At 50.1% G+C, this 24,348-nt stretch overlaps 7 protein-coding genes across 7 annotated transcripts; 3 read left to right on the top strand and 4 right to left on the bottom strand.

Annotated features, from left to right (window-relative positions):
- Positions 1-250: 250 nt before the first annotated feature.
- Positions 251-2,811, top strand: H6S33_001783 (uncharacterized protein; the record flags this gene model as incomplete). The annotated part of the gene is made up of 6 exons (XM_044833149.1): positions 251-266; positions 321-754; positions 846-1,016; positions 1,068-2,525; positions 2,574-2,669; positions 2,722-2,811. 6 exons carry the CDS (start codon positions 251-253, stop codon positions 2,809-2,811), a joined length of 2,265 nt encoding a protein of 754 aa, XP_044693844.1.
- A 3,387-nt stretch (positions 2,812-6,198) lies between these two features.
- On the bottom strand, positions 6,199-6,663 carry H6S33_001782 (uncharacterized protein; the record flags this gene model as incomplete). Its single annotated transcript, XM_044833148.1, has 1 exon — positions 6,199-6,663. The coding sequence occupies one exon, from the start codon at positions 6,661-6,663 to the stop codon at positions 6,199-6,201; it is 465 nt and encodes a 154-aa protein (XP_044693843.1).
- Positions 6,664-7,598: 935 nt separating this feature from the next.
- Positions 7,599-8,368, top strand: H6S33_001781 (uncharacterized protein; the record flags this gene model as incomplete). The annotated part of the gene is made up of 2 exons (XM_044833147.1): positions 7,599-7,877; positions 8,030-8,368. 2 exons carry the CDS (start codon positions 7,599-7,601, stop codon positions 8,366-8,368), a joined length of 618 nt encoding a protein of 205 aa, XP_044693842.1.
- Positions 8,369-11,663: 3,295 nt separating this feature from the next.
- H6S33_001780 (uncharacterized protein) lies at positions 11,664-12,701 on the top strand (the record flags this gene model as incomplete). The annotated part of the gene is made up of 1 exon (XM_044833145.1): positions 11,664-12,701. The coding sequence occupies one exon, from the start codon at positions 11,664-11,666 to the stop codon at positions 12,699-12,701; it is 1,038 nt and encodes a 345-aa protein (XP_044693841.1).
- Positions 12,702-16,172: 3,471 nt separating this feature from the next.
- Positions 16,173-17,170, bottom strand: H6S33_001779 (uncharacterized protein; the record flags this gene model as incomplete). Its single annotated transcript, XM_044833144.1, has 2 exons — positions 16,173-16,932; positions 17,019-17,170. 2 exons carry the CDS (start codon positions 17,168-17,170, stop codon positions 16,173-16,175), a joined length of 912 nt encoding a protein of 303 aa, XP_044693840.1.
- Positions 17,171-18,386: 1,216 nt separating this feature from the next.
- On the bottom strand, positions 18,387-19,722 carry H6S33_001778 (uncharacterized protein; the record flags this gene model as incomplete). Its single annotated transcript, XM_044833143.1, has 3 exons — positions 18,387-19,203; positions 19,292-19,581; positions 19,663-19,722. 3 exons carry the CDS (start codon positions 19,720-19,722, stop codon positions 18,387-18,389), a joined length of 1,167 nt encoding a protein of 388 aa, XP_044693839.1.
- A 1,597-nt stretch (positions 19,723-21,319) lies between these two features.
- H6S33_001777 (uncharacterized protein) lies at positions 21,320-23,496 on the bottom strand (the record flags this gene model as incomplete). The annotated part of the gene is made up of 3 exons (XM_044833142.1): positions 21,320-21,787; positions 21,862-22,043; positions 22,287-23,496. 3 exons carry the CDS (start codon positions 23,494-23,496, stop codon positions 21,320-21,322), a joined length of 1,860 nt encoding a protein of 619 aa, XP_044693838.1.
- Positions 23,497-24,348: the final 852 nt, after the last annotated feature.

Raw genomic sequence — 24,348 nt, 5'->3', positions numbered from 1 at the left:
TTATCGCAGGCTGTTTCTGGGGTTGAATTTGTTTTCGCATCATCTATGTTCATTACATAAGCAACAGTTCTTTTGCCCAGACATTTCACGACTCCCTTCACAATCAACTTCTACACGCTTACAACGACCGCCCACTGTACGACAGCTCCTCCACTACGAACACGTCCCTTTGTTGCCATCTTCTATAGCTCTCTACACGCGCGCAGTATATAAAGACCCAACAACCCCTTCAATAAGCACATCTTACTCAATGTATCCGTACGGTCGTAAGTTTAGCCTTCCTATTACAAGCACAACTTAGTACGTAGCTAATCCCCCAGAGTACGGTCGTCCCCAAATGCCTCCGGGCTTTACCGGAATGATGCCCCCATCATTCGGTATGCCTCCGGGTACTGGCGCGCCTGGAACCCCCGGGCTCCCACCTCCTCCAGGAACCGGCGGTGCACCACCTGGCACGATGCAAGCCAATATGCCCACCCGTCCTGGTATGGCCGGTTTTGTGCCTCCCGCCAATCTACCGAACATCAACTTCAACGCGCCGATCATTAGACTGGGTACGAGCGTGACGAGGCAGAATCCTGTACCTAGCGCCGGCGGGAAGGGTATGGGTGGTATGGGAGGTGGTGGGCAAATGTTCAGTAGGGAAGCGGTTGTAGATTTAGTCCCGCCAACGGTTGAAGAACAGCTGAAGACAGTTTTTGTGGGCGGCATCCCGGGAAGCTTGGGCGATGAGTGGATGGAAAAAATACTGAGGGTAAGGTGTTTTCTTTATTATCTTCAATCATACCAGTCATTTAGCGCACTTGGAAATACTTAATAGAATCATGCTAACGCTTCTTGTACAGTCTGCGGCAAATTTGAAGAAGTGGGCACGAGCCACAAACGAAAATGGAGATCCATGCAAGTTTGGTTTCGCGGAATATGAAGATCCTGAAAGTCTTGGGTGCGCAATCGAAGTTCTTAAGGATTTAGAGATACCTGCTGTTGACGATAAAGGGGAAGCTGCTAAGTTAATGGTTCGTATCCCAACCCCTCGCCATAACCGCATTTTACTAATAGTCACCCAGGTTGTCATCGATGATAACTCGACCACTTTCCTCGAAAACTGCCAGGAGCATTCCGAAAGACAACAGCCTGATTACGCTTCTATTCAACAATCTCGCATCGATGCTGCCCGTGCGGCCATCGCAGCAACTATATCAGAGCTCAACGACCCTACAAAACGCGCCTCTACAAAACCCGATACCACCGCCTCCCCCAACACCACAAGATCCGAATCTGAAGCTCCTGCAAAGAATGAGCCCGATACATCAAATACACAACAACAACCAGAAATTGTAACAATCCCTCTCTCTGCAGATGACGAACTGAGTGACATCCCAGCAGACATGCGTGAAATGGTAGCGAAGGAAATTGCCGCTTTCCGCGAACGCTCTAACCGCAGAGACCTAGAGCGCTTGAAACGGGAGGAGGAAATTGAAAAGATGGAACGCGAGAGAAATGCTGGGCCGCGGATTAACCGTCTAGCGTCTTCTCCTCCGCCTTCAAGCGCGCCTACAGGTCCATCTGGTGGAGCAAACGCTATCCCAATTGGACCAAGTAGGCTTCGTGGTGATGGACCTTCAAGTCGTGTTCCTACTGGGCCATCAGCTGGTGTACAGATTCCCCGCGATTACCAGAAGGGTGTAGCGTTCGTTAACGGAAATCATCCGAACGGATATCTATACTCCAAGGAGGAAGAAGACTCGGATGCAAGCGACGAGGAACTTGAACGGAGGAGAAAGGCCAAGAAGGCAGCCGACGCGGAGAAGAATTTCCTTGACCATGAAAGACGCTGGCTCAACCGTGAGAGATCACGAACCAGCGCATTAGAACGGGAGCAGCTCAGAGACGCTGAGGACGAAGTCAGAGAGGCTGCCGAGAAGCAGGCGATGGCAAAACGACTAGAAGCATGGGACGACGACGTTGAAGCAGAGAAGAAACTTGAAGAGTACTATGTTGATCGTAGTGTGTGGATCCGGAACCGTGCGGCTTTCCGTGCTAGAGAAGCGGAACTAGATGACCGTGATCGCGCTGCCGAAATACGGCAAACAGAGATTGACGGCGATAAGAAGCGTGCGGCAGAAAGCATGGCGGATAGCTTCCTTGCGAGACAAGCAGAGGAGATGGAGAAGGCTGCGGCGACAGTTAAGGAGCCACAGAAGTTCAAGCTTGCATTGGGTGCGGCAGCATCGAAGAAGCAGGAGGCTAGCGCGCCAAGAAGGAAGACGGCTGCTGAGGTTGAAGGGCTGTTGGAAGATGAAGAAGAGGATGACAGCATTAGAAGAAGAGTATTGGTCCCGATCACATACGATGCTTCAAGTGTTATGGACGAAGAGACTAGGGAGAAGCTGGTGAAACAATTGGCGCAGGAGATTCCGAGCGACAGGTCAGGACTGTTTGATTGGAAAGTCCAATGGGATCATGTGGATGAAGCGATCATTGGCGAGAAGCTGCAGCCATTTGTAGAGAAGAAAATTATGGAGGTTTGTTTTGTCTCCTCGCTTTCATGTCTTGCGCTAATCAGAATATAGTACCTCGGCGTGCAAGAACAAGAGCTTGTTGGCTTTGTTCTCGATCATATCCGTAAGCGCGGTACTGCAGAAAACCTTGTGAAAGAATTGGAAATGGTACGATCTCACTCCCTATTATTTTCCAAACCCCCGCTAACCAATCCTACAGGCGCTTGGCGAGGATGGCGAAACAATGGTCAAGAAAGTCTGGCGTATGGTTATCTTCTATTCCGAGAGTGAGAAGAGAGGACTGAATTAGTTTACTTGTGGATATGTGAATGCCTTCCTGGCCCTGCAGTTTATAATACTCATGTTTCGAACCTACTTATTTCTCTTGTCCAAGCAGCTAATGCTTTTTTTGTACGTTTGGTTGTCAGCCTCCTCCCATTTCTGCGCGCAGTGGGGGGAGTGCGGGAGTTCAATGCTGGGATACGTCTATGGAAAAAAAATAATGATGGCGGAGCATGTATAGTACTTACAACAATTTTATGTGATGACGAACACAACCTACAGACCCTGTATCCCGAACGAGTGATAGTATGTGATTGAAATGGCCAATTCCGCGTCACACAATCCTGTATCAGACCGAAGGAAATTAACGCTTCCCGCTTATGCGCCGGCCAAATCACAGAGAGCCTTACACAAATGCCCTTTCCTTCGCGCCGATTAGTATGTGAGGCACTTAAATGTGTTTTTGCTGTGTGATATAACAAACAAGAGGGTGGCCAGTAGGTCATGATGTAGTACGTCGTAGTAGATTATCATGGCAGGGTTAGGTTTCCCTAGCTCCTCTTACCCTCGCATCCTTAAGTATTACCTCCGGGTCACTGAACATTGTGTGGGCGAGCGTGGTCTAGTGGTACTGGCGTTATGTGTAATAAATGGCACTCACCACCCTGAAAAGCATACTCTCCAGCAAGACTTTTTGTAAATTTATTGACATTTTTCTGGAGATTACTGGCCCCCCTCCTCGTAGGTTAAGTGTGATATCGATCAGATCTCTGGCCCGTAACCGCAGCTTGAACAATTATCAATTATCTTAGCTTCTCGCTCATTATTTGGCCAATTGGTCTCCTTCTCCCCCCCCATTGTCAGGGCCGAATGTAGGATTAGGTTTTAGCGATACTTTTTCAGACCATATTCTTTTATAGTATAGTAGATGCAAAAGATGAGATCCTAGACTGGCAGGCAGATTGACGCTACCCGGTATAGGAGTCTTTTTGAGCGTAGAGCTTTTGCTGTTGCCTCCGCTACCAGAAAAGTACTTCGTCAAATTAGGCCACAGTAATCGGAAATGGGTTTGAGAATCGAGTGATAAACTATGAAGAAGAACTTGTCTACATTGTTATGGGTGCATTGGGGAACTTTGCTTGCCTTAATTAAGCAGCTAGCAGCGTGGTTGAAATGAGTAAAACAGGTTTCATATAACCTTTCCAATGTGATATCCTCAAAGACTTCCACGTCGGTCAATAGAATTTGAACCGCACCCGTGGGATCGTGGTTTGACGGCCAGAGTGGGGCATCATGAGCTGTCAGTCACATCTATTTGGTCATTGGATATAAGAATACACGTCAAGTCACATCCTTTACTTAAAACTGTGATATTAAAACTTTATCTCCAAACTGATGCTGCTAGTGGCCGGACCCTCCTAATTAGTCGGTTACTGTACTTAGAAATCACCCATCTTACGTACGATTACAGGCTTCTGTTTATCGCCTTTAGCCCTATTATAACACTGTACCGGCCAACGAAGTTAGGAGTCAGCCGACTCTAAAATAAAATCCCTTTAAAATCTAGCGTAGAAGTAGTCGGCCCCCTCAAGTATCAATTCCAAATATTGTAAAACATGGGTGAGTAGTCGATTGAGGAATTAACACCTCCTACTCATCCTATTACATTGCGGCCGGATACTACGGGGTTCACTAGGTTCGACCTGTGGGAAGATCCCTTTGGTGAATGATCCGTGAGCCACTGGAGATATTTCTTGTTCCTGTTTTTTATGAATGCTTTCTTTCTATGAATGACCTTTCTTTATCTTCATTATTATTTTCTGGGATGTTGCGAGTATTGTGGGTGGTCTGGGCTCCGAGTGATAGGCTGTGAGCGGAATTCAAGCCCACGGGATCCAGAGCGCTAGCCGATAAACTTCACTGAACCCCCCTGAACGAACATGCCATTTGGATCACTCACCTGGAAATAGATTACGACAAGATTTCTCCATCTATTTTATCGGCTGTAAAGAGAAGTCCCATTCCAATATTTCCTTCATCTATTATAATTCTCAAAGTCTCCGCTTCTCACTTAAGCTTCCCCTTCCTACAACGGTCTACCTCCACGTTCAAAAACGCTACATACAATACTAACCCTACCCCTACCATACCCGCTTTACACCCGCACACCGCAAACTCCCTCAACGTGTCTGGGTCAGGATCATACAACGACAGCCACAGGCAAACACCTAACATCACAAACACCGCGGTCTGGCCAATCGCCCTCTGGTATTTCGATAGCCTGATACGCTTCTGTTCGGCACTCTTGCGGTGCTCCCATAGGCATTTGAGTCGGCGGAACCTACGCACGAAGGACGACGACCCACCGCATGGTCTCTTGCGGCGGGATTTCGGCGTTGGACATGCGGTGAGCGCGTGTGCGAGAAGTTCCCGGAGATAGAGGATCAGTAGAATAAACATGCAGAAGGAGGTTGGGTCGGGGAACATTGCGGGGTTTCTTTGTGGTGGGGAATTACTTCTTTGAGGGGCTGTACTGGTAGTGTTGCTGGTGTTGACTATTTTTGGGTATCTCGACAAAGAGGAATTAATCGCCGACTGCTGTTTGGAGTTTGGCGTAGGTATGCCTCAAGTCTGGGAGATTGCGATGCTGCGATGCAAGTTGTGCCTGGCTAGCTGGCCAATGACCTGCTATATTTATAGCTGTCCTGCTAGTTTCCCATGTTGCGGGAAAGAGAGGCCTCATGCATATTTTGAAACAGATGGAAGGTTATACTCTTATAGAACCATTATTTATGAAGGTGTGCCCCTCTTTGAAGGAACATTTTCACAAAAGGGTGCGCTTCTCGAAACCCCCAGAAAACAAAGTACCGACAATTTCTGGCGTGGTGAACTTGGATGGTTAACGCAAGGAGCATATGCTGAAATCGGCGAGGGCTTGGGAATTATATCTACCATAAGGTTTTATATTATTTCTGCCCGTAGTTGGGTAGGAATAAAGATAGGATATAAAGCTATATTTTATATTCATATTCATATATATTGCGTGTACTTATGTACGTATTGACTTATCTTGGCCCCTGGGGTTATGGGCGGGGTACGTATAGTCACATTTATTCTAACCCAAGGATAACTAATTAGGACCCTGTACAGTAAGGATAAAGCTTTTAGGAAAGTGGGGAACTTTTGTCTTGGAATAATAGAAACGTTGTAGAGTTTGGGTCCAAAGAGCGTATTGAACTCGTATATTGTACTATAGGTATGTATGGATAACCCCAGTACAAGCCACAATTATAACATAAGGCGAAACTAGGAATCTATAGACGACATAGAGAAATTCCAACCAACCAGACTCCACTAAAGAAAGACTTCGCACAAACACTACTCAAGTACTACCGACATATCTATCTTCCTAGGTCTATCCCCACACTCTTTCCCCCAACTTATGTATCGAAACCACAAAGTTCTTCCCCTGGGCAGGTAAATTACTTGCCCACTGCAGCGCAGCCAGAAACTCTCTCTCCCCCTGCACCACACACTCAGCCACCACCATAAAGTCCTTCTCCACATCAAACAGGCCCTCCTTCTCGCCTAGTATCTCCAACAGCTTCGTCCATGACGGTCCCTTAGTGCCGTCCTCAGTGATGTCACGCATGCTGACCACCGTCCGCACCTGCAGGTTGTCGGGCCGGAAGAAGTTGAACACCATCCGGTTGTCGAAGAGGATAACGGGGCGGAAGGGCGGTCGGTGGATTTGTGAGTGTGTGGCTGGTGTTGGGCGGGGTGCTTCGGCGGGCGCGGGGTGACGGGTGGTGACTATTGTGAGTGGCTGTGGTGGGGGCGAGCGGGGTGCCTCTGCGGGGTGGCGGTTGGTGGTACCCATTGTGTGTGTGGCTGTGGTGAGAGGTGCGCTGGGGTAAATTTTATAAAGATGCTACTGCTACTGGCTGGGGCGACGTGGATTTATATAATGAGGGCTCAGAAATGTAGAGATTCCGGATGCCACGAAACAGCACATGAGGAGGTATCTCCAGATGCCGTTCTTTGTTGCTGTGCTGTACATCCACGTAGGTAGTAATCCAAGATCCTGGTCTTTTCTGAGGGGTCTGAGGGGGTAGGTTCGGTTGATTCGCTGTCGTAGTTTCTTGCCTCTGACTGAGAGTTATGCTATCGAAGTCTTTGTGGGTACGTATGCACTGACACATGTAACTAGTCCACTTCTTTTAATATTAAATAAGAATTATTACTCAGTTCTATGGAAACCCATGCATACAGGCTGTTAATGAACTTGTAATTGTGAATATATCATATATGTATTTATCGCCTATCAAGAAACCCAGATCTCTCAAATGTATATGCCTTATAGCAAAGTTTGAATATATCAAAGTAAACACCTAGAGCTCCGTCCGTAATATGGAAAGCGGACATACTTTATTGCTTGCTTTACTAGACTAATCCTGATCCTGTGACTTGAGCAGGGGTATCGTAATACAAACTGCATGTCATTTAAGCTACAGACGCAGATCATTGACCTTTTGTTTTAGTAGAAACGGTTTTTGGGGGTTATGTATCAATAGTGCTCTATCTCGAACTCCTAACAGCGATCAAACGCCAGCAGATAAATAATGAAACACGCGTGCCTGCTGTACTCTTTGACCCCCCGCGACATCCCTTCAATTCTGTCATTGGCCCCCCCTGTTTCAACACCTAACCCTTATAGAGAGTCTCGGGGTCTTGGCATCGTAATCAACGACCTCCAAGCTCGCTGCTGTTGCCCCCCTCTGCAACTGCTGCGCAGTCTCATGGCTGGCTAACCAAATGTCGCGAAAACGATCCATCAGCTCAGCTTCAGCTTCGTCCCCGCCAGCGGCGAAGCGCATATCTCCAAGCGTAGTAGAAACAACTTATTATTATGTCCTGTGCCAAGTGTTCCACTACGATACCGTTAAGCCCAGAACACACATATCGCGATGTTACACTACTGCGGATGACGCTATCGATTTCGTGAGGGAGATGGTGCGCGGCTGGGACGAGAACGTCATGAGGGTTTGGGAGGAATTCGACGATGACGGCGAGGAGGGCGAGTTGTTGGTGCGGGTAACCACAAAGTAACGAACCTACTCCTTTATACCTTACCCTTAATTCCTTCTCCAACCTCTCTCGATTAAGCGCCGTTGTTTACCCGCGCGCGTCTTTTGGGGATATATAGTGACGTACTCGAGGGGGAGGAGATAACAATCACCGTACAGCGACAAAAGGTACCGGTCTATACCCCGCCTCCGCCGACGGTCTCATCCGTTTACATAATTGTCCAGAAGGATTATTGGGACAATGCTATGGACATTGACGACGGTGATGGAGTCGTCACGACTACCATACACGACGCATATGCTGAGCGCAAAGATGCGAACCAGGCGGCTAGAAGAGTGCTGAGGGATGTGTGTGGGGATCTGGATAGTGTAGGAAGGATCGCATGTAGACATGAGGAAAGTATGGACGAGAATGGACTTTATGGTGGGTGCGCTTATGTGAAGGAAGAGAGGAGGTGCAGAGTTGAGGTGCAGGTCGAGAGGATGGAGGTGAGATGATATATATTGCCTGCTGGTTCGGGGAATTTTGAGATTCAATTATGGAAGTTTTTTTTTTCTACCTTTTTTTTATATAATGTCTATACATACCTATGTATTTCTTTCCTTGTATACATGTACTCTAGCCAGCCTGAAATTCAGATTCTCTTGTCAAAGTCAATGCGGGACCTTCTCTATACTTGCTTGCTCGATCAAGTAAACTTGAGATTCATTTTCAAAATTTTGATATTATAATAATAGGAAGATGGAGTCAGCGTATTACTTAGTTTATTTCATGCTACTTCTTAATTCGCTCTCCTCGCAACTCACTAGTGGGTCATAAACTCTGCCGTGATTCTCAATATCCGGTAGAGGGCTGTTTGGAGATATATAAGGGAAAAAAAGTATACTGTATCAATTCGTAATCAAGCAGAAAGGAAAAAATAAAATAGTGTTCTTAGCAAGAACACTACAACAATACTGTAGCGAAACCTCATTCCCCGACTGTGTTACTGTAGTTATCACTGGTCTGTAGTCCTGGGAGCGCTAGCACACTCGCTATCTTAGTAATTGTCCCAAACTAATTATCGAGTGATATTCTATGATGAAACAAATCATTAGCCACGATATTCAAACACTGAACGACCTGAAATATGGAGATTCGGAGTGACTAATTAGTTACAATTAACTGTGAGAATCTTTATTTCTTGTGATTTACGTACCCAGGGCCGTTCTAATCCCCTCTCGCATAATTTCGAGTTAGTTCCATCCTCGAGCTGTCAATCAGGAAGTACCGGCATATCCTGGTAAGTTCAAAAACTTTTTTTTGACTAGGAACATGCTCTTCTGCCGATTTCCCCGCTTCTATACCTTTGGGACGGGGGCCGGCGAAGCTACGGTTTGCGCATTCGGTGGTGGGTTAGGGTTTCTTATATGTAGAATCCCCCTCCTAAAAAAAAAATCGGTTGTATGTAGCTTAGGGTTTGATAGTTACGTATGTAGTTGAACCTTGGGGATACGAACACTCTGATTTTACGTCTCCAGACAAGTGACCAAAAATATCAGTTGACTAAACATAAGTGCGGTAGTTTGGGTATAATGAGAAATGACCAAATGCAAGGATTCGGCCCTGACTGACCGATAGAATCATGACCTCCTCGCATGCCAAATCAGCAGAGAAGCTTAATATTTTATTTTTGTTATTCTAACGCTTGTTACGATACTGCTCTTATGGCTGTCTCAGGAATACCGAACGAAGCTTCTGGAATATTTCTAGGTTGTCTGGGAGATGGTCGATAAGGGAACTCGAGCTCTCAGAGATATGCCAAGATAAGCTCAATGAAGTGAGTGATTGGTTTTATACCGTGTAATATTTCAATAGAGAATGCGTTAGTAAGTGTTCCTATACAGGAAACTATTTATTAGAATTGTCGGCTAATTATCTAACCGACCTGCCGATTGAGGAGATGTAAGTATTCGAATATTCTCGAACCGGCTACATGTACATAGATACTCTCCTTGGCACATACTCTTAGCTGTTCTCTTGCTCTTCCCATCTCACATTCTTCGTCGCTAAGGCATCGTGGTCTTTATCATCATTCTTTCACCGAACCATTAAGCGACCCCTGTGTTATCATTTCATCTTCATTTCTGATGTCCTTGAATTGATTAACCGCCTACTGGCCTAAGAGTGGTATGAATGGATCTCCCGGACACCTCATCTGCCGTCAATTTGGTCCTGGAGAGAATTGATGCGTTGAAATGGACAACTTATTGGATGGCTGGTCCATCTTTACAACCGGGCTGCTAGAAACTATTGCAGAACAGCGCCGACAAAGCATATGCAAAGAGATACTCATAATATCTGCTGCGAGAATAGGAAGAACGAGCTTGAACAAGACGAGCTAGCATTTAGGCAGGTTTACTAGCAACAGTGTCGAACGTGGATAACATTACTAGTTTTGGGTAATAACTGCAACCATAAACGAAGAAGCGGAGTGCTCAAAACCTTCGAGCTTTGTGCACCGGTGGATCAAAAGTAGAGATGTCTCGAAAAAGACGTGTTGCGCGTCTTTGGTATCGCTTCTATTGGAGTCGAAGGTATTCTGGTAAATATATGTACGGTCAATGTGGTCTTTATCACCTCTAGTGGAAGCAACACTAAAGATGCATAGTACCCGTCTAAGGTACATCAGTACCGGATTCACCGGGGAAATACCGATTGCTCAAGCGTAAGCTGCAACGCCTTTCTGCATGGCAAGATGCACCGTTATTTTCTTTAATGTTGAAATACTATGATTGGATGTGTACCTCTTGTCGACAAATCAAGCATGCGGATCACCAGTTCAATAGAACCATGCATGTATGATTGCCCTTTGGAAAGCGCAACAACAGCCAGCAAATAAGAAGATAACCGAGGACTGAATGAAAATCACTGTTGAAGGCCCAGCCGGCCCGGATGTATGTACCTCAAAGACACCGAGTACATTTACTCGCCTAGATAAATTTATTTACCGTTGCACAGGTGTTTTTGGTCGATCCATGCAATCCAATTCTCCATAGCCTTGCGTAGGTATGTTGGGTTCAAGGATTTCTTTAAGACATTGTATTCGATAGAATTGACCGATACCCTGTCGTCATTCTCCCAACTCATGTTTATCTTTGTATATTCCACCCGATCCTAGCTGCAGATCTGGATCGAAACCCGAGTGTTGGCTTCAAGAACAACGTAGTAATCCTATGAAACGATTGAAACATTGATCCCGGTTCCATTCAACCTATAACACCATGTTATCTACGACTTGAATCCAAGAGAAGCTAGTTCTAATTGACAAAACTCTTCATGAGGAGAGGTCGAGACCGTCCGGTCGGATAAGGTTCCGAAAAAAAAACAAGCAACAACTGCATCACCGAGCACGTGCTCCTACTACATACACCCTGGCAGACAGGACTAAAGCAAGACTAGTGAGACATGATATTTGTTTCTTCTGGTCGACATGAATTAAAATGATTATTCACTTCGGCAGAACATCTTGATTGATTCCTGCACTGAAACGTCATGTTATTGGAGACATAGTATTTCGCACACCCTACGAGTCTACGCTTTCAATGCTGGTTTCTGCTGAATATAGCTCCAATTATATGTAAGGGGCTTGAGGAGGAGGAACACATTAAATACTTGAGCTTGCCCCCACCTCTTTATATGCGTAGGATTGTTCCCCTCCCAGAAAACCTTCCACCTTCACAGATACTGACAGACGATTCACACATACCCATACTCTCATCATTTGCCTCGTCGCATACTTGAACTTACAAAATGTCTTTGCAGAATCTTCCATACGAGCTGATTATGCTAATAGCCGACGTCTTGCCAGACCATAAATGTCTCAACTTCCTTTCCCAATCATGCAAAAGATTCTATCAAATCCTGGAACCTCGTTGGGAGAAATATGCAGTCGAAGACAAAGACGACTGGAAAGCCCTCTCCTGGGCAATCCGGCGAAAGGATAACCACTTCGTCAAATACCTCATCGGCCGAAATAGCGTCGATATCAACCACCAAGATAGCCTTGGTCTTTCCCCACTTCACTGGGGAGTCAGGAACGGAGATGAATCCAGCGTAGTTACAACTAAATTGCTACTCAGCGTTGATGCAGACATGACCCTCCTGGACAACGCCGGCCTGACACCTCTTCAATGGGCGGTGGTGCACAACCCGCCAATCGTCAAGATTCTCCTCGAAAAGGAAGCTACCGTCGAAAAGAAGGCCATCGACATACTGGATCGGTCAGGACAGACCGCACTCCACCGCGCAGCAACAAGGGCCGACGTGGATCTCGTCAGGCAGCTCATTAAAGCCGGTGCAAACGTGAACATTGCCTGTCTATTGGGAAGGACCCCACTTATGTGGGCGGCATCAAAGAAGTCACTTGAGGTGATCAAGATTCTGGTTGAGGAGGAAGGTGCCGACGTGCACCATATTACTGACGACAAGAGGAATGTACTCCACCTGGCATCGACGGAGGGGACCATTGAGACAGTGAACTATTTTGTCGGAAAGGGCGTCGACATCACAGCCGCAGACAACCAGGGGAGGACACCACTTCATTGGGCGGCAGCATATGGCAACGGAAGGACATTCAGGGCGTTGCTCAGGCATGGGGCTGATCCGAAGGTTAAGAACCTTAACGGGCAGCTGGTAAACGATTGGGGGACGACCTTCACGACGATTGGAGATGCGCTAAGGGATATGGGAATCCTGGTTCCGAAGCCACCTATGAAAGTCACGAGCGGTTTCATGCATTTTACTAGGTCTGTTGCCAATAGAGCTGACGGCCCTGATGATGAATTCTAGTGAAGTGCTTTGCTGAGCTGTACAAGGTCAAAAAGGGCTATGCCAATCTTCTGATCGAACGGATCCGTTTATGAAACTATTAGACCGAATAATTCAACCAGCGAACAGACAGACGGCCTTTAGCCAGGTTTATGGATCTCTTTTGTGACTCTGTTATCTCTTTTTTCTTTTTTCTTTTATGCGGTTCTTTGGGTATATTTCTATGGCGTTCTTGCTTAGCGCAGCTGCTTTGTTTCTACACCTGGCTATTCTTTGTAACTACTTTAGATGTTATCAGCAATCTCATGGCTTCATCGAGAATCACTCGTACAATACAAACTCAAACCAAACAATATCTGTCCAGACCATCATTAGAGTCTTTTAGCTGCGCGAGTTGAACAGAAAGTCGAGCAGGTTGGACAGAAAGTCTAGCTGTTTTCGGAAGAGACTTGCAGTCGTTCAACCAACAAAATGTGCAGGATTTTTTGTCGAAGTGCTCGACTTTCTGTCCAACTATTGCAGCTAAAAGACTCTATTCCAAACCTTGACGAGATATGAAGAGAAAAAAATACTAGTACAGTGCACGTCATCGATGACTCCCCACTCCTGCAGACTTTACATGATCCATCCCATGCATAATAAGCAAAAACCAACGGCACAACCCTCACAAGCTGAAAAAAGTGAGGGGAAGTGCTCCCCCGCTCCCAGCGCCTCCGAATAACCCCGCTCGTTATAGTACTCGCGACAGGCATGAAGTACCCGAATATGCAGCTGCAAGTTTTTGGTGTATTTTTGACTTCTACTCCAATGGAAATTGCAGATTAGGACGTGCATTTTCGGGTACTTGTTACCTGCTGCGAGTAGGAGACTTAAGCCATGATGTAGATAATACTTCCCGTCCGAGGGGGAACATCATGTGTGCGCGATCACCACCCGTACCGCCAAGACTCATGATCGGTTGGCTGTGCTTGGTTTGTGTGACCTTGGCCTGGCTTAGTGAGGGTTTGCTTTTTTTGTGTCTCCACCGGGGTATTTTGATGAATCGCGTATATGTAGATCTGCTCTGGGGGGGTGTGCTGTTAAGAGGGTGAGGGATGAAGGGTGGGGGAAGATAGAAAGTGGTTGTTGCTCTAGCGAGACGCCAGGTTGGTAGTTGGGTTGGTTCCAACCAACACGCTAGCCATCGAGTGACTGGTTGTGACGGATATACCCGCCCTCATGGATGATCACTCGGGGCGTTTGTCGACTCGGGAAACATGGTCCGGAAACACTTCCATACGGCGTTTTTGGTGGATAGTGGGAGCGGGAGCATTTGTATGGGTTGGAGGTCTAGTTTAGTAGTTGTGTTAGGTGGAGTGTCGGCCCTGTTAGTCTTTCTATAAGGGTTCCGCCCCGGCGGGGTTTGTTGCGTTCACTGGGCCGGCCGTAGGTTAAGCGGTTGGTCCCACCAACCTCCGCATTTCAAACATGAACCCGTGGGCCGTGGCTTATCGCCGATAAGAACGGTTTTGTGCCGCCGTGAATGTCCTAGCTAAGTGTGGCCGTGTGAAGATGCCGTGACCAAGGGCCAGTATCTAGGTTTACAGCCTACCCGAATGTGTATTATACCGAGACGAGACGAAAGGAAGGGGGAGGGGGGGACTGCAATACTTCTGGAATTGTAGTGTGGTGAAATGGAAATAAAGGGAGCGGGGTGCGGCGATGCCATGCCAAAGTGCTATCTAGGCTTACAGCGATCCTTTCCGCTGCCTAGATCGGTGCCGTGTAAAGAAATGGAGGAAGTGAATGGCTTGTGGAGCTAGTTAGTTGGCTTGTGATTTTCAAGCCTTCTTAGGTGGTATTTAGTGCGGGTTCTGCTCATTGTCTCTGCTTGCCAGGTTTGTGCTGCTAGGCCTTATTAATCGCTCACTAGATAAGGTGGTTATAGGTTTTTCTTCGGATGATGGACGTTCATTGGTGGTCTAGGATGCTGCTCCTATATTTCCATGTTTGTCAGCATCAATAACTCTGCGAGTTGGAGCGTGCTCACTTAAAGAACGACGTATAGATAAGACACGTGGGTGTAGTAGAAGATGCGACATGGGGGAGGGGGATAAATAGAAAGAAAATCACGAGCGAGCGTGACAAGAAACGAATTTGTTTGGACAGGAGTAGGGGCATGGTCTCGTTCTGGCATGAAGATCTTGGAATGCGTATGGATATGTGGAGTAAAAGGCGTGATTACCAGCTAGAAATCAAGGAATTGAAGAAAAACACGTACCGTTTGCTCGAGCAGAAAGAAATTGCGCTGGCAGAGCAAGTAAACGCCTCTATCCTGGGTTCTTAGTGATGCGATTGGCAGTGGTTGATGGGTCTATCTATAATTTGGGCTGTGATAAAGATTGCCGTTAATGGAAGAGACAAAGCTTTGAGTCTGTGATCGTGGTGATACTTGTAGTTGCGATGATGATGACGTGGGTTGGAGATGGGATGGACGTTGGAGATGGGACGAACGTTGGAGATGTGACAGACGTTGGAGATGGGACGGAGGTGGATAACTGACTCACGGCATCACAACCCATCACTCGCGCCAAGCTTCCACCTCCCACAAACATCAGCCCGAACATCACCCATCAAACCCATCACTACTCGTGAGTGGACCTCCGTTCGCGAAGCTTTGGAAAGCCTTCGTCTATAAGCCGTGGCCGTCCAAGTACTGAGCAACCGATACGTCAAGAAAGCGAGAGGTTGAAAAAGCGTGATCACGCCGGAGAAAGTTGTTCGACTGCCTCGAGCTTAGGAAATTTATTCTGGGTATCAACTCAATTCAACGGTCTTGGATGCCTTCTAATATGGCACCAATACTCGATCGCGCTGCCACAATGATGCCCTGGATCACCGCACATAGTGGGAAAGAGGGCCCCGATCACATAGAGCGCATGCAGCGCCTTCCACCATTCTACGGCGGAGGTACTTTTCGAGGAACGGGGTATCTTTCTTCTTTCTCGCCGTCCTCGGATCGAGAAGAAGAAGCTACGCAAGGTTCTGGGTTGGGCTGCCGTAGCTTTGTGTTTGTGCAAGATACTGCACCTCCACCTCAGAAATTCCGTATCTCTTCAACAGCATCACGTGGAAGTCGCATTGGATGCCTAAATCTTTGTACCACAAGATAGTCTACAATTTAGACATAAAAAGCCAACATGGACTTTCCCTACGAGACTGGATTTCCGTTTACTGCTAACGTTGTTTTCTGATGATGTTTCATCCATGCATCAGATATCACTCGCAAGTCGAGACCGACTGATCCACTAACTGTTATTAATATTCTAGCTAGTTTGCCTCTCAGGATTATATATATAAATGATAAGAACATGAGAAAGAAAGAAAAAGATGAAAAATAAGATCTACGCAACCCCCCGCTAAGCTTCGCCAACCTCGCCGAGAAAGCTCCAGCAAAGCAAAAGAAACCTCCAGAAAAAGAAAGCAAAACCACAAGTTGAAGCTTCTACTACTCTACTCCTCCACCAACAAATCCACAATCTTGACCCCCCTCAATAACACCAACGTATTCCCACTCACCACCGCATCCCCCAGCTTCTCCCCAAACTCCAGCATCCTCCCGCCCTCCACATGGAAAACCCTAAGCTTCTTTTCCTCCCCGTCATCCCTATTATTCACATTCGCGACCTGCAGCCCCTGTGCGGCCTTATCCAACACCCTCCCTACCGTCCAATCCTTCCCATACCAAAACTCGCCCCTCGGCAACTTACTACTCGTCGACTTCGCCTCGGCCTCCACATACACATAGACCCTCTTCTCCGCGGGGATCTTCTCATCGCCCTTCGCCGTCCTGCGCAGCTTCGCCAGCTCCACCACCGGATTCGGCGCCCTGCTGCTGCTCTTGGTCAGCGTCTCCTTCTTGCTCGCCGTCCACGCCTTGAACCGCGACAGCGCGGCCTTGGCCATGTCGTGGCCGGCGGCCGTGCTGCTGGACCCCGTCGACGGCGGCTTGATGCTGTCGCAGTTGTGCGAGTCCTGCAGCCGGTGCGCGAGGCAGTAGGTGCGGCGGCAGGTGACGCAGTTGACGCCCGGGTCGCGCACCGTGTTGATGGTGGTTTTGCAGGACGGGTGTGCGCAGGGGCCCTCTAGGAGGGAGCGGGGTTTGGGAGTGCTCGGGGTGGTGGTGGAGGGTTTGGGCGCGCGGAGAGAGGCCCAGCGGCCTTCGTGGGCGCATTTGTGTGCGGTTTCGGTGCGGTGGTCGAGGCAGTAGGTTCTGTTTGTCCACCCCCGATTGTCAGCATTCAGACGGGGAGGGGGTGAGGGAGAGGGGGAGGGGGGGGAGAGGGGGGGGGGTCTTACCCAGAACAGGACTCACATTTAAACGGCAGGAAATCGAGTCTGTGGCACGAGGGGAGGTCGCAGTGCTTCCCGATGGACTGCACACTGTCGAGGTCTATATCGGCCTGCTTCATCTTTTGCGGTGGAGGTGGTGGTGTAGGTGTGTCTGCCATCTCGTTTCTTGCGGGGACGGGGGCGTTATATATCTGAGCTAGCTAGCTGGGAGCTTGGACTTTTTTTCTTGGAGCTGAGCCTTGTGCTTCTTGGGTTCGTGGGTTCGTGGGGGGGAGGTTTTGTCAGCTGCTTCGCCTCGTTTGCGTGTGTCTTCTAGAACACACCAGACGCCGCGTGTCCCGGCCGAGTCGGTCGTGGGGTTGGGAGGGTTGGCGGGGAGGTTTACGGATTGGTTTGGGGACAAATGTCTGGGAATCTGTATGCGGACTCAACCTCGCTCAGGGTCTACTCTACAGATGGTGGCGCGCGGGGAGATCTTATCTGATTGGGACTGGGTTCCGCGGCGTGGGGAGCCTCACAGGGGTTTAAGACTGTGGGTTAGGGTTTCGTGGACTAGCTAGACTCGGGGGTAGTACATGAGCTTTGAAGCTTCAACGATATAGGATTTGGAGACTGTGGATGAAGTAATGGTGGGTGGGGATATTGCTCTGACTCACTGGCTAGAGGGCCAACAGGAACAGCAAGTTGTCCTTTTTAACTAAAACTCAAACAAGGCTATGGAAACATTACAGTACCAGAAGAAATGGGAGTGCTGTACTCTCTAACTGCATTGGTTATTATTGTGCCCCAGGCTGGGGATATGGGGATATTCCGTATTATCATGTACATGTATTATAACTTCATACTTTTACACAAGCTTACCAAATAGAGTAGTATCCAAAAGCCATCACACTATCACAGCTATCATGTAGCCAATAATAACAAAAAACTATATTCCATTTCCAAGTCTCCATCCTGAATTGCAAAGATGTATATATTAATTGGCTACATTCAGATGAAACAACACTTTTCCCACCCGCCCAAAACACCCTCCCCAAATTCCCAGAGCCAGAAGCCAGAGCCACAATGAAACAGGGAGGTTCTATTGTAGATAAAGGCGGTCAAAAAAAAGAAAACGGAAAAATGAATATTGACCCTCTCAATCTTTCCCCTCGTCTACCAGACACAGAACAAGAGAGTACTAAACAACCAACTACGCGCCGTAACACATTATACATGTATGCCTTCCCAGAGCCATCAATCAATCAATTAATCAGGCACCAAGCACCAAAGAACGCAAGAACGCAAGAACGCAAACACAGGAAGGAAGCAGCAAATCGTTCACACCAGCCATCTATCTACCTAGCTAGCTAGCCCTCCCCATTCCCCATCTATCTAATCCACCCTCTCCCCTGCCTCAAACTCCTCAATCCTCTCATTCACCTCCATCATGACCTTCCCCAATCCCGCCAGCTCCTCCTCCACCGGCCTCCTCCCGCCACTCCCCCGCCTGAAAAAGTCCTCATTCACAACCCCCCTCACATCGTCCCTATTCACGCCCTCGAGCTTCCTCCCCGCAAACGTCCGGATATACTCCCTAATCGGCACCATCGCCGCATCGCGACACGCCTCCGTCAGGTCGCTGCCGCTCATCCCCGCCGTCCGCGCAACAAGCTCATCGAACCGGAACCCCTCCGCCAGCTTCGTGTCGCGCAGTATCAGCGTCAAGATGCGCCGGCGCTGCGTCGCGTCCGGCAGGTTGATCGGGAACTTCTTCGGCAGCCGCCGCAGGATCGCCTCGTCGATGTCCTGGATTCTGTTGGTAGCGCCGAGGATGAGGATCTGGCTCGCGGCGCCCGTTGTCGGGCTGGCCGAGAGCAGCCCGTCCCAGTGCGTCATGAACTCGGCCTTGACCATGGTGCTGGCCTCGTGGTCCTGGCTGCTGCGCGAGCGGAGCACGGCGTCAATCTCGTCGATGAAGACGATGGTGGGCTGGAGCTTGCGCGCGAGGGTGAAGACCGCGGAGACGAGCTTGTTGGAGTCGCCGTACCACTTTTCGGTTAGTGTGCTGATGTGAAGATTGATGAAGCAGGCGCCGGACTCGTGGGCGAGGGCTTTGGCGAGCATGGTTTTGCCGCAGCCGGGGGGGCCGTAGAGGAGGACGCCCTTGGGGGCGGAGAGGAGCGATGAGGTCGCGGAGTAGAGGTGCGGTCTATATCCACACAGACACCCATTCATCAGCACAAACCAACCAAACAACCAATCGCCCACTATATCAGTAGAAGGAAAGAAAAACATACGTAGTAAGAGGATAGATCACACTCTCCCTCAACTCCTCAATGATGTTCTCCAGCCCGCCAATATCCTGAAAGCTGATATGGATATCCTCCGGCGCGACGACCTCCGTCAGGATCGTCTTCTCGTACGAGCTCAGGACGAGCTTGTCCAGGCGGCCGCCCCCCTTTTTGTCGTTGTTCTGGTCGAGGCGGCGCAGGATTGCGTTGGACTTCTTCTTGATCTGCTCCTTGCGCTCGCGGTCGGGGTCGCGGTAGTTGATGACCCATTTCATAAAGTAGTAAAGCGAGACTTGCTACTGCTTGTCAGTACAGGAAGTGGTTAAAAAAAGAAGGGGGTGTAAGGGGCGGAGAGAGAGAGAGAGAGAGAGACGAACGGCGGCGGCGAGGAAGAGAAGATCCATAAGGATCTTCCGGCGCCCAGCGGCGAGCGACATTGTAGGCTGCTGTAGGGGAAGAGAGTGGCGGGTGATGTGTGGTGAAGGGTGGGAGAGACTCCTGTGTGCACACGCTGAGATTCAGATCGCGCGGGTGAAGTGTGGGTGTGTTTGTTGGGATTGAACATCTCTCGAGACTGCCGCGGTGTGATCGGTGCGCCAAGGCTAACACGTTCATGTATTTGGGTTCTGGGGCCGGGGTGGCGGAGATCTGGGGAGATCTGATAAGATAACAATCTCTAGGGACCATCTATCCGCCTCGGGTTAGACTGTAGATCATGGCAGAGGCCAATGATATCAGAACCGGTTTTATTACTACGGTTCAGTAGGAGTGGGCCATTGAACACGGCACGTACTATCGAGTCAATTTGGTAACCGTATTATGACAAAAAGCAGCCCAAAAAACTTAGGAAATGGTTTTATTAGTGCCATAAGTTACATGGGAGAAAACTGGCAGCTAGTTATTGTACAGAGCGGATAGAGCCTAGCCAGATATCTGCTCACGAGACGATTCAAAGAGCCAGTCATTTATCAATAGCAGGTACATGTAATCATGAGTTTAAAAGCAATATAGTAGTCCATAAATTGACCATAATTTAGTGATGTCCATCCAGCCCGTTCAGTTCGATTCAAGACCGACCAGCCCAGAAATCATCGAGAGAACAAAGCAGCGACTCTGGCCACAGTATCTAAAACTAGCATAGAGCTATTTCCCCCAACCCCTACCTCCCCCTCCCACCCCGCGTCCCCTCCAAACCTGCCCCCACAAACACATTCTCACCCAAGTCATAACCCCCCCCAAACACACATACATCCAAGCTCTGGTAGTGTAACGGTAGCACACCCTCACCAAAAACATTAAAAACTTATAAAACCGCAGGGAAGCTTGGGTTCAACCCCCAACTAGAGCATTCTTTTTTTGTTTTCTGCTGTAAAAGTAAGCCGCCAAGCCCTAAGTATCTAGGCAGGAGGGGGTATGGTCATTCCCGACGGACAGTCTGAGCTCTGAGATTTCTTCCTTCGATTATAACCCAGTAACGAGTAGATCATACAAGTTGGCGGGTTTGGAAACACCGTCAATATGGGTTTGTGTACAGACATCTCGGGCTCTTCCAACAGCAAAACGACGAGCACGCTTCTAACCCACGGCTACCAGACCCAACAAAACCTGCAATTACAACAACGACAAACAGAGCCACACCAATACCAGATCCATTAACAGTGGGGGGGGGGGGGGGGGTAATACTTAGGATTTTACTTCAAGTACTTACTCTCCGCGGCGGGATATCTACTGAACCGCCAGCGGTGGTGGTATGATCATGGAGTCATAGAGTCAACGGGATACAAGTAGTACAGTGTAGGATGATTGCATGTAAGCAGACCAATATATGGTATATTGCAAGCCCAACGAGTATCGTACTAAGTACTAACTAGCTATATAAGAAGGTAGCTACATCTGTAACCAGCGAAACAAACCACGACGAATACATGATCATGGTTATAGGCATGGGTATTAATCATCATCACAGGCTCAAGAGTCAAGAAAAAGAAAAAGCAAACCGGGCAACCTCCCCCCCCCCCCCCCCCCCGGGGCCCACTACAACCACAACCCCGCCTCCCTCAACATCCTCCCCACCCCCCCCTTCAGCACCTCCCTCCTCTCCTCCGTCCTCCCCAACTTCCCCACCCTCACCTCTGCCACCGCCGCCACCTCCGCCACCATCCCCTCCACCACCCTCCTCCTCTTCGCCACCACGCCCTCCAGCTGCTTCTCCATCTCCCTCTTCCTCCCCAATATATACTCGCCGGCCGCGGCATGCTGGCGGTCGTCCAGGCTGTTGAAGAAGCGCTCGGGCACGCGCGGGTCGTGCGGGTAGTAGGAGCGCGCCAGCTCGTCGATCTCGCCGGGCAGCTGCGTGGCGGGGATGGTGGTGTGGGATTTGGAGCGCAGCGTGGAGAGGTGGGTGAGGAGGTCGGGGAAGGTGCGGATTGTGGAGAGCTCGGTGGGGGGGAGGAGGTTGTGGAGGTCGATGTCGGTTGTGGAGGTTGTGATCATGCGCCGTGGCTTTAGGGCGGTAGAGTTAGTGTTTGTGGTGTGTTGTGTGAGGGGAGGGGGATTGGGGGGGGGGGGATGGGTACCTGTTCGTCTTTGGACTTGGACTTGGACTTGCGTTCGGGGATGACGGCGATCTCGGTGTTTATGACGGCAGATTGGATGGAGAGGTTGCGGGTGCGGGGGCTCAGTTGGAGGTCGAGGGCGGGGTCGCTGACGGGGCGCCGGACGGCGAGGGGGAGGACGGTGGGCTTTGGGGGGCGGAAGTCTGGAGTGTCTGGTGGTTAGTAATTTCGTAGGTCGGTCTGTGCTTGGGGATTCGTTCATTGGGCCTTGTGGATTCGATGCAGCTGGGCGAATATCAAAGCTCGATCCCGCCCGCCGAAGACAATAACTAGTAATAGTTCTAGTTATGGGGGGCATTGCATCCAGCTTTGGTGTTCAACCAGTTGCACTGATTCCACAAGGTCCACTAAACACCCCAAGTAATAAACGTAGAAAAAACACCTACCAAGTCTCTGCGCGCCATAATTCTGGTCCTTCCGCTCTCTCTCTCTCGACTTCCCCTTCCCCTTCCCCCCACCCCCACCCCCACTATACCTTAGCTCCTCACTCTTCCTCTGCGGCGGCACGTTCTCCGGCGACCCCTTACTCCTGCTAGTTCCCGACCGTGACCAGCCCCGACTAGTAGACATAGTCGGGCTCGCATCACTCCACAGCCCCGGGCCCGCCTTCCGCTGCAGCTCGCGCTCGTCGTAGTCGCTGCCGTCCTCGTCGGTGTAGTCGTTCTCGTTCATGTAGTATTCGTCCTCCTCCTCGTCGTCTTCCTCGCGGCCCTGCTTCGCAGCGTACGAGTCCTCCGTTTCGTGCCGATACTCCGACTCACTCGCCACCGGCGGCGGCGCCCGTTTCCCGTGCCCCCCGTGCCCCCCGCGTACCTCCTCCTCCTCATCATCATCATACGCCGCAACCTCCAGCCGCATCTCCGTATTCGTCACCTTCTCAAACCCGCTCCTCCCCTGTTGTTGCTGCTGCTGTAGCTGCTGCTGCGTCAAGAAGGCCTCGGGCTTAATCTCCACTACCTCCTCACTCCCCTCCCTCTTCCCCCACGGCGCCGGCGCGTCCCCCATCGGCACCGGCAACCTCATATGCTCCATCCTCCCGCCGCCCCCCGGCGGCTGCGGCTGCTGGGATGCCACCGTGTCGTCAAAGCTCGGCGTCTTGTCGTCAAACACGTCGTCCTCGTCGCGCGCGCCAAACATCTGCTGAAAGTCCGGGATGCGCACCGCCCTCTGCGCCTGGGTCTGCGCCTGCGGGAACGACGGGCGCTGGCGCGGCGTGGACGCGCGCGAGCGGGTGTCGTCGTAGGTCTCGTCCTCCTCGGGCGCGGGCGGGACGGAGCTGGAAGTGTCCTCGTCGTCGTCTTCTTCCTCCTCGTCGGATTCGTAGCGGCGGTAGTGCGGTGTGGTGCCGATGCCGACGCCCACGCCGACGCCGACGCCGCCGCTCTCGTCGGGTTCGTCCGAGGAGCCGGGGTCGGTGGGGTGGCGGCGCTGCTGGAAGGGCGGGGGGCGGTGGTTGCGCGAGCTGATGAAGGTTGCGACGCCGCCGGGGGCGCTGTGGAGGGAGGAGGAGGGGCTGCTGCGGCCGCTGAGGGCGTTGGAGCGGAGGGAGAGGGCTTTGGTGGCGAAGAAGGAGTTGGGGGGGTTGGTGCGGCTCATGGTGGGGGTTGGTGGTGGTGGTGGTGGTGGTGATGTGAGGGGAGCTGTTGGGTGTTGTCTAGCTTTGCTGGTTAGAGCTCGTTCTCTTCTCTTCTCTTCTCTTCTCTTCTGCGATGAGGAGGAGGGGACAATGGGATTCTGTACATACTCAGGTAAAGGGGATTATAGAGATCCAGCTATTGTCGTGATTCCATGCTCCGTGTGTGGTGTGTGTGGTGTTGTTTGTTGAAGGTTTGTGTCTGTGAAGTGGAGAAGAAGAGAAGTCGGATCTTGAACGTAGCTGCGGGCGCGGGCGCGGGTGCGGGTGCGGGTGCCTTGTGTAACACTAAGCGCCATGATGTCAACAGTCCAGCAATCACGGGCAGTCACTCGGCAGCGAGGAGAGTGGCCCACAATGGGCTTGAGGGGGGCGGTTGGGGGTTCATTGATTGGCCTGTGCACTCGGGGTCTCTCAGCGGTCGTGGATAGGCATTCGGGGTCTCTCTGCAGTCGTGGATAGGCATTCAGAGCCAGATAGGTGCAGCTATGCATGCGTGACTCCACTCTTCTGCCAGCTATGCAATTCTCGCTGTGCTTCTACATATAGTTCTACCGCAACTGCATGCCGTAGTGAATTCTCTTGACCCAATCCTCTGTCCTGCTCTAGATACCGTGGCGGTTAGGTCCCACCCCCCAGATGCCCTAACTCGCCATAACCCCAGCACCCATCTTTTTCTCTTGGCACGCCTTCGCATAAAGCCGCCGTCCACCCCTCACCCCGCCTTTCCCTCCCCCGTTGGTCGTTCTCCTCGTCAAGGCTGCGTTTCTTTGCTCACACACGGATGAGGAAACCAAGCACACACACCTCTCCCC

The sequence above is a fragment of the Morchella sextelata genome (assembly GCF_020137385.1).
Source record: "Morchella sextelata strain SCLS chromosome Unknown scls_11, whole genome shotgun sequence".
NCBI lineage: Eukaryota > Fungi > Ascomycota > Pezizomycetes > Pezizales > Morchellaceae > Morchella > Morchella sextelata.
The sequence above is the reverse complement of the archived record's forward strand: the minus strand, read 5'-3'. Positions and strand labels throughout refer to the sequence as shown.